The sequence below is a fragment of the Scophthalmus maximus genome, chromosome 11 (genome assembly GCF_022379125.1).
Source record: "Scophthalmus maximus strain ysfricsl-2021 chromosome 11, ASM2237912v1, whole genome shotgun sequence".
In the NCBI taxonomy this organism is placed as follows: Eukaryota; Metazoa; Chordata; class Actinopteri; order Pleuronectiformes; family Scophthalmidae; genus Scophthalmus; species Scophthalmus maximus.
The window spans coordinates 18,829,898-18,847,165 of NC_061525.1; the positions used below are offsets into that span (position 1 = coordinate 18,829,898).

The 17,268-nt window shown below is 45.9% G+C and overlaps 1 protein-coding gene across 3 annotated transcripts in view; it reads right to left on the reverse strand.

Moving 5' to 3' along the window:
* Nucleotides 1–16,266, reverse strand: part of LOC118299042 (TCDD-inducible poly(ADP-ribose) polymerase) — a 32,503-nt gene extending 16,237 nt beyond the window's left edge. Inside the window, exons 1-2 of one of the 3 annotated variants that reach the window (XM_047335557.1) lie at nt 14,622–16,266; nt 4,885–5,958 (exon numbers count right to left, since the gene is read on the reverse strand). In XM_047335557.1, coding sequence (XP_047191513.1) covers nt 4,885–5,924 — 1,040 coding nt within the window. In that variant the 5' untranslated portion in view covers nt 5,925–5,958; nt 14,622–16,266. Of the gene's footprint in view, nt 1–4,884; nt 5,959–6,211; nt 6,365–7,206; nt 7,608–14,621 lie in introns of those variants that run through there. The other 2 variants (XM_035622419.2, XM_047335556.1) reach the window with 2 other exon arrangements.
* Nucleotides 16,267–17,268: the final 1,002 nt, after the last annotated feature.

A 17,268-nucleotide genomic window follows, 5' to 3' on the forward strand; every position in this document is an offset into this window, starting at 1 on the left:
AAGAGATAGAGAGACGGGAGAAGAAAAAAGATGGAAAGATGAAGGCAGACTCTGAATCATAAAAGGCAGGGCGACCCAGACCTCGCCCCACTGAATCATGGCATGGGCTGTCTGACACATTATAGCCACGCAGACGCGCACGCACACACACACAGCGGACACATTCAGTCTGATTTTCTAACACTGCTACTTTTCACACACACACAATCAGCGCACACAAACAAGCTCTCATAGACACAACCATCCTTGACATCCTTAACACAATGAGGTAACATGGAATCCCCCACAATATAAACACACACACACCTTGGTGTCAGGTCGCTCTGCCCTTGGTGCTCGGTGACTCTTTGTCAGTTAATGACAAGCAAGGCTTTTATCACCTGGCCGACAAAAGAGTTTCTCTATTGCTCCCTCTCCCTCTCTTTGTCTTACACACACACACACACAGGAAAAAAACGTGTGCTTCGTTCGTCATGGTAACACAAAAATCTGCGAGATGTTGTTAAAGTCTTTAAGTCCCCTCCCATGCACTTATTACAGGAAATTGGTCTAATTATGAGAGATTTGGTTGAGAGTGTGTGTGTGTTCCTATAAATGACAATCGTCACATTGTTCTCGGGGAGAAATAAAAGTGCAGCTGTTTGTCATATTATCACAAACACACCCACACACACTATAGCACAGAACAAACCTGAATCTGTGAACAAACAAGTGAACAGCGGAGGATTATTACAGTATAACTTTTAGAAGCGATGACTGTGACATTCCTCCTTACTGCTGAGTTCATGACTAAGGCAGATTAGTCAGACTTCCATTCCTGCTTATCATATGGATGGGATTAACCTGTGCTATGGATCATACACTCATGGGAACAGCTCAGCACAGAACACACACACGCATATTTTCTTTTCTGTCCACTCCTTTTCTGCCACACGCACACACACTGCGTTGCCATACCGACAGAAGAGCTTGTTAAGTCATCTGCTGCTCTTTAGATCACTAACAATGTTATCATTAGGCCATGGTAACCATGGCGATGCATTCGCCCTGTGAATGTGTGCGTGTTTGCATTAATGAAAAGACAGGCTGGATCGTATCTCTAAAGATAGTAGCTCGTATCACAAGAGCACACACACACACACACACACACACACACACACACACACACACACACACACACACACACACACACACACACACACACACACACACACACACACACACACACACACACACACACACACACACACACACACACACACACACACACACACACACACACACACACACACACACACACACACACACAGGATAACCATAGCCGTGTGAGCACCACACAAGTTTACTGACTTTTCTAGAGCTGCAACAGTTAATCGATTAATCGATTAGTAATCAACTACAAAATGAATCTACAACTATTTTGATAATCAATTAATCGGTTCAAGAAGTTGTTATGAAAAAAGTCAAAATTCTCTGATTTCAGCTTCTGGAATATGAATATTATCTGGTTTCTTTGCTCCTCTATGACTGTAAACTAAATATCTTTAGTATGTGGAAAAAACAAAACATCATCTTGGGGTTTTGGGAAACACAATCGACATTTTTCACCATTTTATGGACCAAACAACTAATCGATTAATCAAGAAAATAATCAACATATTAATCGATAATGAAAATAATCGTTAGTTGCAGCCCCAGACTAAACCCTCCACAGGCTGCTGATTCCTGAGTTTACTCTATGTCAACACGTCCCAGAATTGTTTAAATTATTTTGTCATGCACCAGAGGCAGGTCAACCAATCATTTCCCCTCCTCCTGACCCAGGACGTTAACGAACACTAGGACAACAACACAAGGAATCACTGTGTTTCTCGCCGTAGATGAAACCTACAAACCTGTTTGTGTTATTTTGTCATAGAAGTCACAAGTCTCAGGAATGAAAATGTTCCACGTCATGTCACAAGTTTTGCTTTACGTTTTCACTCTACCGTTACCAAACAGAAAAAAAAACCTGTTTTTATGATCTGTGTTAGAAAAGCTCCAAACACACTCCAACCACATTCTTGAGAGTTTTATGCCTTGTGTTACTTGGAAAAAAAAAGAAGAAAAAAATCACGGGAGAGGTTTATGATAGATAAGAACTTAGATGAAAATGTATTAGACAGTTACAGGTTCAATTTAAAATGGGTTGACAGTGCCTAGAATAGTAAATTTAAATGAAAATGCGTGTGAATTCAGAGATTAGTCGCTTTCTCCGACAAAGCGTTAAAGTGTCAAGAGCCCTGAAAATGTATTCTCAGAGAATATATAAAAATAGCAACAACAAAAAAAAAGCAGAAATTATAAAATAAAATGTTCACTACGTAAAAAGGAAAAATAATAATTAGATATTTTTGGCAAATCTAGTTTCTGCTGGAGTTTCAGTGAAGCGAGCCAGATGCGAGAGTGACACCCTCAACAGGCCTCTGAAGAATTTGGGTTGACACCACCAGGTGCATATCCTGTTTGTGGGGCAATATGTATTTTGCATAGAGTTTCAATTCAAAACATGAGTCAACAAGTCAAACACACAGAGATGCATACAAATCTTTGTGCACACACGCAAACCTGTGCGTGTGTGTGTGTGTGTGTTCTGTCCACACAGATGTAAACAAAGACGACACATGGCCGCTGAAAGGCCCCTGGCAACTCACAAAGGGTCTGGTGATGTGATCGAGGGTGTGGATGTGGTCAGAGGACATAAAAAGTTATAATGCTGCATAACCGGCTAAGTTAACATGGGCTGCACTTAGTTTAAACACAACTCATTACATCGATGACTTTGAAAAGTGTTGATTGTGTTTAAACATTGTGAGGTTGTACGTGGATTGTGCGTTAATCTGGCATTTTAAAAAGCGTATTTGCCTCGATCAAACAGTGACTAGCCTAATTGTGTGCTTACTGATTTTGGGACAAATTAAGACAGTTAATACTTGATGGTGTCTGCTTTCGAGTGCAAATGTTTCTAGAGCCAAGCAGTGAGTTGATTATTTGATTTGAAGAAGAACATTTATAGCCAGCTTATGATTTAAACACAAATTGCTGAATATTCTCTATTTCCGACTTGTGTTTGACTTATGTGGCAAAAGAATGAAAGATATTCAGCTGATTTCGGTCTGTTGTACGGACAAAACGAGCAATGTAAAGTTTCACCTTTAGACCAAACCATGAATTGGTTAATCGAGAAATATTTATTATTTGGAAGTATAACACAGGAAGACGGTGGCTAACACAAGAAATTCAGAAAGTAAAGAAACGAGGGATGTGTGGGGGACATAATGTGGAGGATGTAAACTGAGTAAACGAAAAGTGAACCCCTGTTTACAATAAGGTCAACAGGATCCACGATGTACTCATTGTGTGTGAATGTGCCTGCATACAGCACCGTTTCACAGGAAGCAGTGCATGCTCCTTTATGTCACCCCACTGGGGCTTGCCAAGCACTCGCATGTGTGTGTGTGTGTGTGTGTGTGTGTGTGTGTGTGTATCTATCTGGTGTGTGAGAGAGGGAAAGAGAGGTTTATCTCTGTCTGCTAAAAGGCGTGCGTGTGAGCCCTGCAAGCCACCGAGCTTCCCTGTGCCGCCGATTCGTGTGAGCGTCTGCGTGCCAAGCGTTGTGTGCGTGTGTGTGTTTGTGTGAGTGTACACAGTGGTGTGCGAGTTTATGACCGAGGGAAGGGGGGAAGCTGCCAAGTGCGTCTGTGTCAGTGACCGCACAAGGCAACTGTGGGTCACAGAAGTTCACAGCTTTCTGCCATGAGTGCTGCAGAGTCTGGTTTGGACGGAGCCCCGGCCAATCACAGGGCTGCGTTCGGGAGCAGGGTAATACGGGAAATAGATAACCAATATCAGGGCCCGGGAGATGTGAGTGCCATGCCTCCACAAGGGCACGGTAGCTGATATGAAAGTTGAAATGAAGTGACACATGCAGGGTACACATCAACTAGAAAACAAGGCCAAACACACTGACACTGACACACACACACACACACAAACACAGGTAATAAAGGACTAATACATATTCACAAATGTGCACAAATAAACCTCATTGACTGTGCTAAGAGTCATGAAAGTAACACTCATAGAGATATTGTCGTTTGGCCAGAGTCCATTAGCCACACACACACACACACACACACACACACACACACACACACACACACACACACACACACACACACACACACACACACACACACACACACACACACACACACACACACACACACACACACACACACACACACACACACACACACACACACCAGCTGTAGTGTCCCAAGCTTTCAGTTGGTTACCGGTTGGTGAAACCAAAGTGGGAAGCTCAGGATGAGGTCTACTGTTTCCAACACACACGGAACCAGAAGTGGCTTATCATTCACAGGCAGCCTATCGGTTTACTGCGCCATTGTTGTCATGTCACAAGCACCTATCAATTTACAACACAGTAGCAGTGCTTACAACACGAAAATGTGCCCGTGTCGGCTGCAGTGCACTGCACTTTTCAACTCTACTGATCCAGAAAGATGATTTTGGTCTGAATTCTACAACTGCTTTGTTTTAATGTTATCGCCCAGAATGAACGTGTTGTCGCCCAGAATGAACGTTGGAAACCGATTCCCCTGCACCAGTGCATGAATTGCAGTTTCACTTCCTATTCTGGAACCGATTGAATTGAAAGTGAATTGACCCCCGACCCACAGGCACATGTCCAAAACAAAAATACAGAAGGACGCCCGGTGCTGCTTCCCCCCACTCAGTCAGTGTGTAGAGGGCACAGACAGTATACACAGTAGAATAAAAAGAAAAAAGGAAAGCAAAAACACTACAGTGCGGGTAACTTACTGAAACTTGAGCCTGACTTGCTCATTGTCCGGGTTGCAGTACAGTCTCTCCAGCTGTTCCTGGGAGTCATCCGCCACGCTCTGCCACGTCCGACTGCTGCTCCGGTGGATCTGCCAGTGGTAGGGCAGGACAGTGTGGTGGTGGGCACAGTCGTTGCCGTACGCGCACAGTCCTTGTAGGAAATCCACACAGATGTCCACCGAGTCCGACTGGTGTGTGTGATACTGGAGCTGAGTGAGCAGCTGGAAAACCAGGTCCAGGGAGGCCTCTTCACTTTTGTCCTGAAATAGTACTCCTTTGTCGGGCTGCAGGAGGAGGGGAAGGGGCCCCTGGGCTCCAGTGCAGTCTTTGACTGGAAGGGCTTTAGCCCCAGAGGTTAAGAGGTCATTGCTTCTGATGGCCGCCTGCTGGCGGGGAGGCGGGGCCGCCGCGAGGGGAGCCACATCCCGGCCCGGGGGGGTTATCGTCCCCGTGGTCCCGTCCGCCCCCAGGGCAGGTTTCAGCTGAAAGCAGCGGCTGTCGGGGGTCGGCCCGGGGATCTTGGGTCGCTCCGCTCGTCGCTCCGTCTCCTCCAGCTCCGCAGTAGTATCGGCTATCTCCACGTCGCCGTCCCGGGCCATCAGCACCGGCACGCCGGCCCCGGCCCCGGCCGCGGCGTCGACCGCCGCCGCCGCCGCCGGGTCTTTGAGGCACACCTGGCCGATGCGGCTCTGTTTGACCACGGCCGCCGCGCACAGGTTGCCCGGAGTCCGACCCTGCTGGCTGCGGGGCACGAACACCCCGTCGCCGGACACCAGCGTGTCCGCGCTCAGCAGGGTGGTCAGGATGGGGTCCTCCAGGGCGCGGTGGAGGCACTTGGCGTCCAGCTTCCTCTGCTTCTTCTTGAAATACGGCTTCACCAGGGGGATTTTGTCCGGCAGCCCCACGATCGGCCGCTCCGCGAAGCCTCCGCCGCCGTCCACGTTCAAACTCATGCCCAGGGAGAGGCCGCTCGACGCGCCGTCCGCGGCCTTCTGGAGAATGTGCAAAGTCTTGTCCATGGTGCCTCTGCCCCTCGCCTACAGCCCGGCCGCCCTAGGTGCACGGAGAGGGGAAAGAAAGATGGAGTCATCAAAGCCGGAGCACCTATGATCATAGGACCTAATCTCCGCGGTGAAGTCATCGCGGTGTGCGCATATGCACAGCGATGATTAATAACACCGCGGCTCGGGCGAGATGGTGTGCCATAAACAAAACCGAGAAGACACTCGTGAGTACTGAAACGAAACTCAGGTGGGGGGAAAGAAGAAGAAGAAGAAGAAGAAGAAAAAAAAAAGAAAGAACCAACCTACAGACTTGATCCTTTGATGACCCTGCAGAGGACCGACAGTCATCTGCTGCCGACAGACACACACCACGAGCCGGGAGGAGGACGGGGTTCACGCGGCTCGGTCGTTACAGAGCCGGCGGCAAGTGAGGCGGAAGACAATATTACCTACCCCCCCCCCCCCCCCCCCCCCCTCTGTGTGTGTGTGTGTGTGGGGGGGGGGGGGGGGGGGGGGGGAGTGCGGGGGGGGGACTCGAGCAACCGGAGTCACCAGCCTCGGGTTAAAGAAAGAAAAGAAAAAAAAACGACTACATAATTGGGCTCAGTCATCTTTAATTATTATTTTTTTTTCATCCCGGTGTCATTTGGTGTCTCACCAACGTCATATGCCTGCAATCACAGCTGCGTCTCCCCGAGCGGCGGCGGCGATAAAATCATCAGTGTAACAAACCCTCGCTCTTCCCCCCTCTCTCCTCTCCCTCCCCCCGGGGACTGTGTATTATTTTGATCACGGGAGTCCGATACGCGGCCCCTGCCGTCTACGTGCCGCTTACACACTGCTGCCCGAGCAAGTTTGCACGTAGGCTACAGTCGAGAGAGACACACACTCACACACACACACACACACACACACACACACACACACACACACACAGGCACTGCGGCGGAGCAGCGACGAAATAAGATAAACGGGGGGGGGGGGCAGCTTTTCTTTCACCGCGTCCGCTACGGCAGCCCTCCGCTGCTCGAGGCGCACTTGATTTGCACACCCGGAGCTTTTTTTTTTTTTTTTTTTGCGGAGTTGAGAAGCTTAAAAAACAGAAAGAAAGAAGAGAAGCCCCGGCACTGAAGCACTGCGGTAGGCAGCAGCAGGCAGACAGGGTCGTTTCGTTACAGCGCTAACCCCCCTACCACCCCCCCCCCCCACAACGGATTTATAACAACAACAAAAAAACAACAAAATGACGGACACCGTCCTCCACATTTCTCCCGACACCCAGACGACGAAACACTACCTGCGCAACAAAGTCCGCCCGTCTCCCCCTCGTCTCGACACTCTTCGGTGGGTAAAATCCAGTGCGCACATCGGCGGAGCTCCGAATCCAGTCTGGGTTATAAAGGCCCCGGTAGTATCCGTGTGTGTGGACTACACCATAGTCCGGCTAGCGCTGCTCGTGTCCCGCCGCTGGCCGCGCCGCTCTCGGGCTCTGTCCGCACCTCATGCCGTCCGTCGCTCTCTTTGTATCCGCTCTACCGGAGGGGAAACGCGGAGGGGAGCTGAGACCGACAAAGAGCGGAGCACACAGCTGTGGAGACTGGAACGACAGACTGTGCCTGCTGCCTCCCGGCTCCGCACAGCCAGGCCCCGCCCCGTAACCTGCTCAGGGGCGGCGCTTCGCTTCAAACGGGCGGGCGGGAGGGAGGGAGGGAGTCGTCTGGTGGTGATCGGCGGAAGCTGCATGGGGGCGTGGAGACCCTCGGGGGCCCAAACCCTATGGCCCCAGACCTATGGCCCCAACCCAGGACCCGGAAGTACTCACATCAACTCACATCCTTGATAGCAAACTATCTGAAGAATAAGTACATCAAATTCTGAAATAAAATAGCCTCAAATAATTTTATCTAAGTTAAAAAAAAATCTGCATACCAAAGCTTCTTTTTTTTCTTCTTTTTTTCTTTTTTTTTTTACGTTAAAACCCGTTAGGGTGGCTCCCAGGTCAGGTTCACGTCTGAACGCAGCCTCAGTCTGAGGTAGCTTTCTTATACACTACTTTAATTTTGGAATATGTGTCACATGAGCCCAAAATAAACAAGGTAGAATAAGGTCTTGAAACTAGAGCTGGAGTTGTTTATAGTAAAAGTACCATTCCGACTGGCTCAGTACTGGCGAGTTTGCACCAACCAAAAAAATTGGCAACTCAAAAGTAGTGACCCAGGAGTAATGGCTAAATAAACATCTTAGCAGATATTAATAAGGTTATTTGTTGCAAGCCTTTTATCAAGTCTTTCTTGTAAGAAAGTGGTAATCAGCTTTTTAATGTTGCAGTGGATCAAGATGGAATTGTTTTGATCCGTTTTATGCGCAGTGGAGGCTTCAATAACGATGTATCATATGTATGTATGCTGATTAAATGTAGCCCAAGTGCCTGAGCAAATACATTCCACCACTTAAAATGCGACAATAAATGTTGTACAACAACCTGTCTTATACATTAATCAATTTATTAATTCAAATATTTGTTGTTTGAAGAGGATTATCACTCCTCAACTGGTAGTTAAAGAGGAGAAACTACATCAAGGATGTTTGGATGTTATATTACACTGTATAATTTCACAGGAGACTAAACATGAAACCTGCTGAGACATGATTATAATTCTACCAAAGGCAGATCTAGAGGGGATGAGTCATTTTTCTTATGCTTATCCAATATCTGTTGGCTTCTCAAAGCATCCAGTAAGCCTGACTCTGTCCTGTGCAACTGATCTGTCACATTTCCATAAAGGAGTGTACTGTTTACTGAGTCAGCTTCCCTCGCCTCCCCGTTTTACCAGAAGTACTTTTTAGGAACCTGTTGTGCTGCAGTATCTTCCGGCGTAAGTTTCGTTGTTTGCAGATGAGCCTAAACAGTCGCTTCTCTCTCAGGAGCTCATTCCTCAAAAGGGCAACTCTATCTTTCAGCACAAAAACGCTAATTTACTGTTGTTTAATGTGTCACATAAAAACAGAAAGCATTCAGGGATTTGGGTGTTTAATGCAAGAGGCTTGGTGTGGCAAGATTTATGATTATATGCAATCAGTTTCCAAATAGCATACCGACAGTATGTGACATCAGATGAGAGGCTATAAAGATCATTGTACTGTGACGGTCCAAAGCTGAGCTGTATTATTCCCTTTTAACAGGAATCAGATACTGTTTTTTGGAACTACTTTATAAAAGGACTGTTATCTCTATAGAGGATGGGAGATAACAGACAGATTCAGTCTTTTCCCTATTGTTCTAGAAAGTGAAATAACAGGAGATTAATGTAACCCTCATTTCCCCCTCAGGATTCCCATCAAGTCACTATGGACGAAACACTACATTTAATATGTTATTCATGAGATTCATTTTCTATTAATAACCCCCTCAACAGTGTTTTAAGCATGTGTCTTTTAACATCTGCCACCATTAACCCCTGATCTTTAATGACAAGGGTCAAAAGGGCAAAACTGCTAATGTCCCACGGCTATTTACATGTAAATGTCTTTGCTCCATAACACCCACAAACCACCAATGGATCTCATGTGTTCTTAAATGGTTCACTTTTCCATGTGTAGGCCACAAGCTGTGATTCAAGAGGTTAGAGATTAACATAAATGTGTACCAGCATCTTCCAGACAAACAGCGATTTCCTCAGAGCAGTTCCAGTCAGGGTTAGTAATTGGGAAATTACAGGCTTGCAGCTGAAGACACTGCAGAGCTGACGTATATGAGAGTAATTGCCTGGTTGCATACCGACAGATCTCGAGCATTCTTCCTCAGCTGACATGCATAACGAAGTCCCATTGTTCAAGTTTTGACTTGTCCCAGAGGACGCCCTATAAAAGAGATACCTGCCTGCCAACCCCAGCTCACTCTCACAAAAGTCAATGAGTGAGCTCAACACATGAAACAACAAGTTCTGAGATGATCCTTTAATACATCGGGGAAGGAGTGCTGTTATGATTGACAATAACCTACAGGAATATGGTATTAATACTATAGTCAAATATCTGGAGATCAAAAATAGCATAAGCTACCACAGAGTTTTTCAGCATTTGTACTCCGTGTAGAATTTATTTGGCAAAACTCAGAAACACTTGCAGGATCAGGATCATTGTATGTAGGCTATCCTCAATCATTCTCATACTTGAACTAAAAATGTGCTGAAACTTCATCTGTCCCCGTGGATACATTTCTGTCCACTTGCCTCCATGAAAAGTAGGTCAAAGGTCAGCCTCACGGGATGCATGCGTTCAGGAGCAGGAACATAAACCAGCAGTGTCTTTTGGAACCCATGGATGCCACACTCGCACTGAATAAAATGGACAGTAAGCTAATGCTGTGAGCCAACAACACATGAAAGGGCATTAGGCAGGTCTTTGTGAGGCAGCCAGGGTAAAGGTGCTACGTTTCAACCCCCGCCCTTTGAATCTTATCAGTTCACATGCCTGCACACAACACAATTACTGGAGGCAGATCAGTTAACACTGGTGACAGGCCTTCAGCCTTGACACGCCTGTTTCACAAATAAAACTGTTCCACTGCATGGAAACAAAAAATACATTTTATTGAGGTAATTAGTGTTGGACTGGCAGTGGAACCAGTCGCTGCAGTAAACGAAGATGAAAGTCTCAATGTGTAGTGAAAAGAATCAGAGAGTAGATGCTTACTCTTGCACGTGCGATGTATATAGGCTACTATATATACACACTATATTTACTATGTTTGCCCCACCACATTTTCATAATTTTACTAAAATGTTTTAGAAATCATAAAAGTGTTTTCAACTTTTGCTTCATTGAAGGGCCATGACCTTTACACCAGCCCTGCTTTGTCAGGCCTGTGATTTACTTTGTTTTTAACTACGTGTATGTGTATGTTTCATGCCTGCCTCGCATATCCCAGCATCCTCTTGGCGTGTCGGTAAAAAATGTAGTATTCCTAAATTTGGTGAAAATCCGTTCATGCGTTTTTGAGTTATTTTGTACAAACACACAGACAGCGGTGAAAACAATACCCGTTATGCCTCATATAAATTACAACTGGTACATTTCTGGATTTTACACAACTATGTTGAGTGTGTTGTGCAAGGGTTAGAGGTGGAAAGTAACACATTCTCTCACATTTTGCACAATGTGTGCGTTAAGTTCGTTTTCGCTGCCAATCATTATTTACTTTAACTCAAAAGAAGCACTTGTACGGTAAGTATTTTGACATTGTTTTTTAGTATGTAAAGGGTCTGAGTACTTCTTCCACCACTGGTTGGTTTCAGTGACATGACAGAAAGCAGTGTGACCTGGCACTGTTTGTTTGATATGACTAAAGTTACGGATATGTGTAACTTCCAACGCCCAATGCAGGTGCCTCGTACTGTGAATCAACAGCACAGTCTGTACTAATCCATGAGATTAAAACTGCTTCTGTGTCTTTTTGCACCTCTGAGCTGCACTGGGCCATTTTTTTATACGACTGTTAACTAACTGATAACTGCTTTACCTTGTAAAAGATGACATGATGCAAAACAAGGAGTTAATGGGCTGTATGACAGCCACATGAATACTGGGAACATGTCAATCATGCTGAATGTGCAGTTGTTATATATTTTTATTATCTATTGCCACCCCTCTGCTTTAATCCAGCCAAAGACAGAACGCAACATGTAAAAAAAAAAAAAAAGTGAATTGTACCAACAAGAAGAAAGCCATATTGGGACTGAGATAAAAAAAAACAAAAAACAGTAGGCTTACTTGAGCAGAACATTAAAAATATGACTCATACACTTGGCTCACGCTGGTTGTTTCCCATCCAAACCATGTGTTTTTAGGTCACCAGTACAATGAGAATCCCACAGCTGCTTCGTATTGCACGCAGTGCGAAACATATCAGCATCTAACGGTCAACAAACAGTCAAACAGTCTGAATTGGTGTCTTTAAAGGGCAAACAGTCAGGTATCATCACCAGCTGCAGCTTGCGTGTATCCACCAAACACCTTTCCAACGTTTGTCTTTGCCGGGCAGCTTTAATATGTGAACACACCCAGAGTTATGTGACTAAAATAATTGAAATGTTTGTGTGTTTTCTCTTTGTGCACTGCGTTACAGTTCCACATATGAAAACAAAACAGGAATGTCTGTTAGAGATATGTGAAATGTTGTGTGTAGCATAATCTACTTTTTGGAGAGGAACAGAAAAGGGCACTGAGATGACGTAACCAGGTAACTAAAACAGCTCAATGGGATGTGAATGGCACAAAGTGCTGGAGGGAACACTCTGTGGTGGCGGTGACCCATTTCAAAAGCTCCCTTCCCCACTGGAACATAAATGGCACCAGGAATTCCTCACATCTATTGAGCTTTCCTTCAACATGGCTCGGGATCACTCTGGACACTGTCTCAGTTTTTGCTTTAACCAGACAGACACAATCTTGTTATCCTCTAGCTCTGAGACACAAACCACAGAGACATTATTCTCATTGTGATCTAACCAGTCAGGCTACCTGTACATTTGTGTCTCCCTCTCTCTCTCTCTCTCTCTCTCTCTCTCTCTCTCTCTCTCTCTCTCACAACAGGACTTAACCTGAAATTAATAGCAGAGCTATGAGAAGCATGCTAGTTTAAGCGGACTGAGTGGAATCCTAAAATACTGACTATTTTTAGCGTATATATGTCTATCATTTTGTGCATACATTCCTGCATGTGTTGCGCGCACACGTACCAGTGAATGAGATTACATGCAGATATTAACTTTATTAGACAACGAGGTATGTGCCCTTTTGTACACTTGTGCAGCCGAGTCACATGCAGCAGCATGCGTTGAAGGGGTTCATTTGCTGTCCGGATGTGCGTCTAATACTTGGATGTAGGTTGAGGCTTTGATTGTGAATGATGCAAGTGTGAATTCATGTGTATTGCATGCAGGAGGGAGGGCATGACGATAATTCTGCAGTTTTTTCATTTACAGTAATCAATATGCCCAATCGCTTGCCGTGAATCTTTTCCTGCTGTATTCACACATGGACTCACTCCATTTTCCAGAAATGTTACTCGGGGCTGGCAGGAAAAGTTCCGGAAAATGTCTGAAGCAACATTTGTGGACCTTTTGCGTTCTCTCATACGCCCCTTCGGAAAATTTAAGGAAAATGTCCAGACTTCAGTGCACATCTGAAAGCGGCCAATAGTGTAGCCTAGTCACTGGCGTTGCTAAAAACACTTCCATGTGATTGGTGTTATTTTCACTCGGTGTTGATCATTGACTAGTTTAATCATCTACTTCTGAACCAACATGTCGGTGTTTAAAGCATGATACCTTTGCCTGAGACTTTTCAGGCCTCTAACCATACATTAACCTTTAAAGGAAACCGTTTCAGTGTCATATCAAATCTGTCTAAGCTGGACCCCTAAAGGTGACAATGACCTACCCCCGTGCAGGTTCAAAGCATGGTAGCCTATCAAGGATCTCTGCTGCTATGGCAACATAACAGGAATGCCTGTGTGTGTGTCTGTGTGTGTGTGTGTGTTCTGGTGGTCTCTTTGATGATCAATTCCAAGAGTTTGGCATTAGTGTATGTTTGAGGTTCAAGGAGAGAGGGAAAAAAGGTTGAGAAGAAAGAATGGGAGGCAGGGGGAAAGGGGGGGTGGGCAGAGAAGAGGTTGAGGGTCAGCTAAACAAAAAGCTCTTTGGCCGTGGTTCCCCAGGTCAGGGCTTAGAGGGCAGGAAGTAACGGAACAATATCCGGCACTTGAGGTTAGGCCCTCCCACCCCCAACACAGTTTTGCCTCTGTCACACACACACACACACACACACACACACACACACACACACACACACACACACACACACACAGAGAGATAGAGAGAGAGAGAGAGAGAGAGAGAGAGAGAGAGGTCACCCAGTGTGCCTTGACAATGTATGTTGATCAAAGGAAAGCTCTGGCTCTTGGGGGGGAGGCAGTGTATAGGAGATTAGCCCCAGACGGTGTGTGTGTGTGTGTATGTGTGTGTCCATGTGTGCTGTGGGTCAGCAGGTCTTGGGTCATTTCTCTAAAGCCTGCTGGTCAATGACATTTTAAGCAGTGGGCAGTTTTTATGACTCTGGTCAGACATAAAGGTAAGTCCAAACTCGGCCAAACCTGCGGAGTTGCAGCGCTACCCGCCAGCACGTCTCTTAAGGTGTCGACAAGTGATGTTTACCAAATGCACACACAGTTTTGTGTGGTGCGGTCCGCACCGTTTTTGTGTTGCTATTTAAAATGCCGAAAACCGGCAGATTTTTTTCGCCGCACACACAAAAGAAACAGCTAATGGACGGTAAGGAAATATTCCCTGATTTTTACAAAACGTGTATTGCTTTAAGATCGCTTACTGCCCCTTTAACTCTGGCAGGCAAAGACACTTTAGTGGTTTGTAATGATTGTTTTTATTTACAAGCCTTATTATAGATTGGCATACAAATAATATTTGCAGGTCGCAGGGCTTGACCCTGGCGGTCCGTCCTCACTCGTGTGTGGCTCTTGATACATTACCATGTTTTCAGTCTTCATGTGGAACACTGTATGGTTTGGCTTCGTGCAGATAGGTCAATTTATCTTTACATGACGTGCAAATATGCCCACTGTTCCAGAGCATGTTCTCCACCCTGACAGAAAAGACATGGTTTGGAGAAAACACAGATCTGACTGCCCGTTACCTTTGTTTCTGGCTTTGTTCCTGGGACCCACCGCTTGGTTAATGACAATAACTACGGCAGTGATGAAGCCTCTCTTGTTATCACTTTTCCTTTGCAACCTCTCATCTGCTTGGACTTTAGCTTGACTCTTTGGGCCGAAGTTCTTTGCATTAACGAACATTGGGTCCGAGGCTCTCTCAGCTTTCCTGTTAACAAAGTCCACAAGGTCGTTGAACCTGACTGCGTTTTTCTCTATCTTGAATACCATAGGCCACTCCATTCCACTTTCCCTTCAGCTTATACGGGAGCTTGTCATGGAGATATCCTGCGGGTAACCGCATAGTCGAGCTGTTCCATGTACTCCACCTCAGTCATAGCACTAAGGCATTCTGTGAGATAGAGGCCAAAGGACCTTCTCCGTCGTCCAACTTTATCGTAGGCCAGCTCCGAGCCTTGCTGACATATGCCGCTGCAATCTTCATGGGATTCCCGAAATATTCTTCCAGAAGTTTCCTGGCCTCATAACAGCCTTTCTCGGGGTTCCGTAAGTAAACAGTTCTTTGTCAGGTCCTGGGGTTCTCCCCTAGTAAACCGATGCAAGAAGATGAGCTGGTCCTGGCTACTCTGTTTTCTCCCCTACTCCATGTTTGAATGCCCTAATGAACAGACAATATTCTAGTGGGTCTATAGCCTCTGCTGCCTAGTGAGCATTTGTGAAGGGTTGGTCTCTGGTATCTCTGCTTGTGGCCAATAGTTTGGTGGGTTTCCCTGGAATACGGGACCGTTCTAAGGGGGGCAGAGGTTCTTGTCTCTACTGTGGTGCTCTCTGCCTATCCCCTTTTATTTTCCTTTCTACTTCTGCTTCTTTCTCTTCCAGGATTCCTCTTTGTGTTAGAGTGGATGCCTCGGCCAACCACTTGGTTTTTTCCAACTCCAACTCTGTCCTCTGATGAACAAAGGAAGCCAAAGATGAGGCACAAGAGGAACGCCTGGAGCCTGTCCTGGGAGCTCTGTCCGATTGCTGCACCTCTTTGTCGTATTGCGCAGCTTCTGCAACGCAACTCATTGCCTATCCATACCATAATCTCTTCCGCGAAAAACCTTGAAAGCATCGGCCTTGGGTTCGACCAGGGAGTTTGATCCCTGCTCATTTCTCCTTCAGAAAGTTGTTGATACTTCCTCTTAACACTTATTGTTAACTGTTCTTTAACTCACAGAACTCTTCAAGCGTTACACTTCACTGATCTGGTCTGAATTTACGTTAAGCTGTCATCGTCACCGTCGTCCCTTATTTGCCATGTCAGATTCTCTTTGCCTGTTAGTTGTGCCAGCGTAGCTTTCCTTGAGCCAAATGGCCCGATTTAAATTCCTTCTCATTACCATAGCTGTGACCTTCACCGGCCGCCTGACTTTCAGGAACTTTCAGAACTGTATCTGTATCTTCGTTTCCGTGCTCGGGTTTGTTATTCATTGTGACTTGTAGTGTCCATCCATCCATGTGGAGCTTGGTTTCGATGTTGGGAGTTGAGACTCGTCGGTTTCCTTGGGTGGACTCCTCGCAGTAGGAAAAAGTTTCACGGGACTCCGGTGTAATCTACAGCCAAATATCCCTTGTACACTACGGTAAGAAAACCTTCTGGCTCGGTCGGTTCCTGGAATTCAACTGAACAAACTAGATAACTTCAAAGTCGCTAACAAACATTAAAGCCACTAAGACTTCAAGGCCATGCGGAGAGCTATTTCTCTTAAAGCGACAGTAATATACTTCCCTATTTAAAACAGGAACTTGTACATTACCCTAAAGTTCCGAACAAGATATAAACTGCACTCCTTGTAACTGAAGCATGAACATGTGGAAGTGTAACTTGGCTCCCACAGACGTGTAAGGTAGACGGACTGAAAAAAATCTGCAGTCAAGTCAAGATATAGGCCTATGACTGTACTGTTGTCAACATGTACAGTCATAGCCGTTTGTAGCAGAGCCATAGCTGTTTTAGCTGTATTTGTTGTTGTTTCTCTGTTGTGTTGGTGACACTTGGAAATGCTCAGAAGCTCAGGTTGCTTGTACATATTTCACTCAGGTCAGGGCTGCTTTTGTTGTCATTGTTGTTGTTGGCAGGGGCTACTTGAACAAGTGCTAAGGAGTCTGGGCAGGTTTGACGTCTACTTTGTTTGCTTCATCATCTCAGATTTGAACAAAAGTGACACTCCAGAGAGTACCGCCTTTCACGCTTCACCGGAGTGAGAGCAAGCAGATGCTGGGGAGTGGAAGGTGAGTTGGGGAAGGGAGGAAAAAAAAGAAGTAGTTGGAAGGGAGTGAAGGCAGACAAAGATGAGGGATGACTGTCCAGATCTGTGCTGTCAGAGTAGATTTATCATGAGCACATCTGGATCTGGAAAAGAAGGCAGGGAAATGGGGTAACACAGAGGGAAACACAAGGCCGCCAGCAAGACACTGAGGGGAACTTTTCTAGAAAAAAAGATTGTCTTCGTCACTCACTCACAGAGAAAACAGTGTGCTCTGCAGCAGGGAGATAACAGGGAGGGGGAGAGAGGTGGTGGGGGGTGAAGGTAGAGGAGATGAGGAGAGGCCAAACAGGTGGACATGAGCCAGCATGTCGCTCTGGGCAGAAACTGTGGCTTCGACGAGAAGACATGAGGAGAGGAG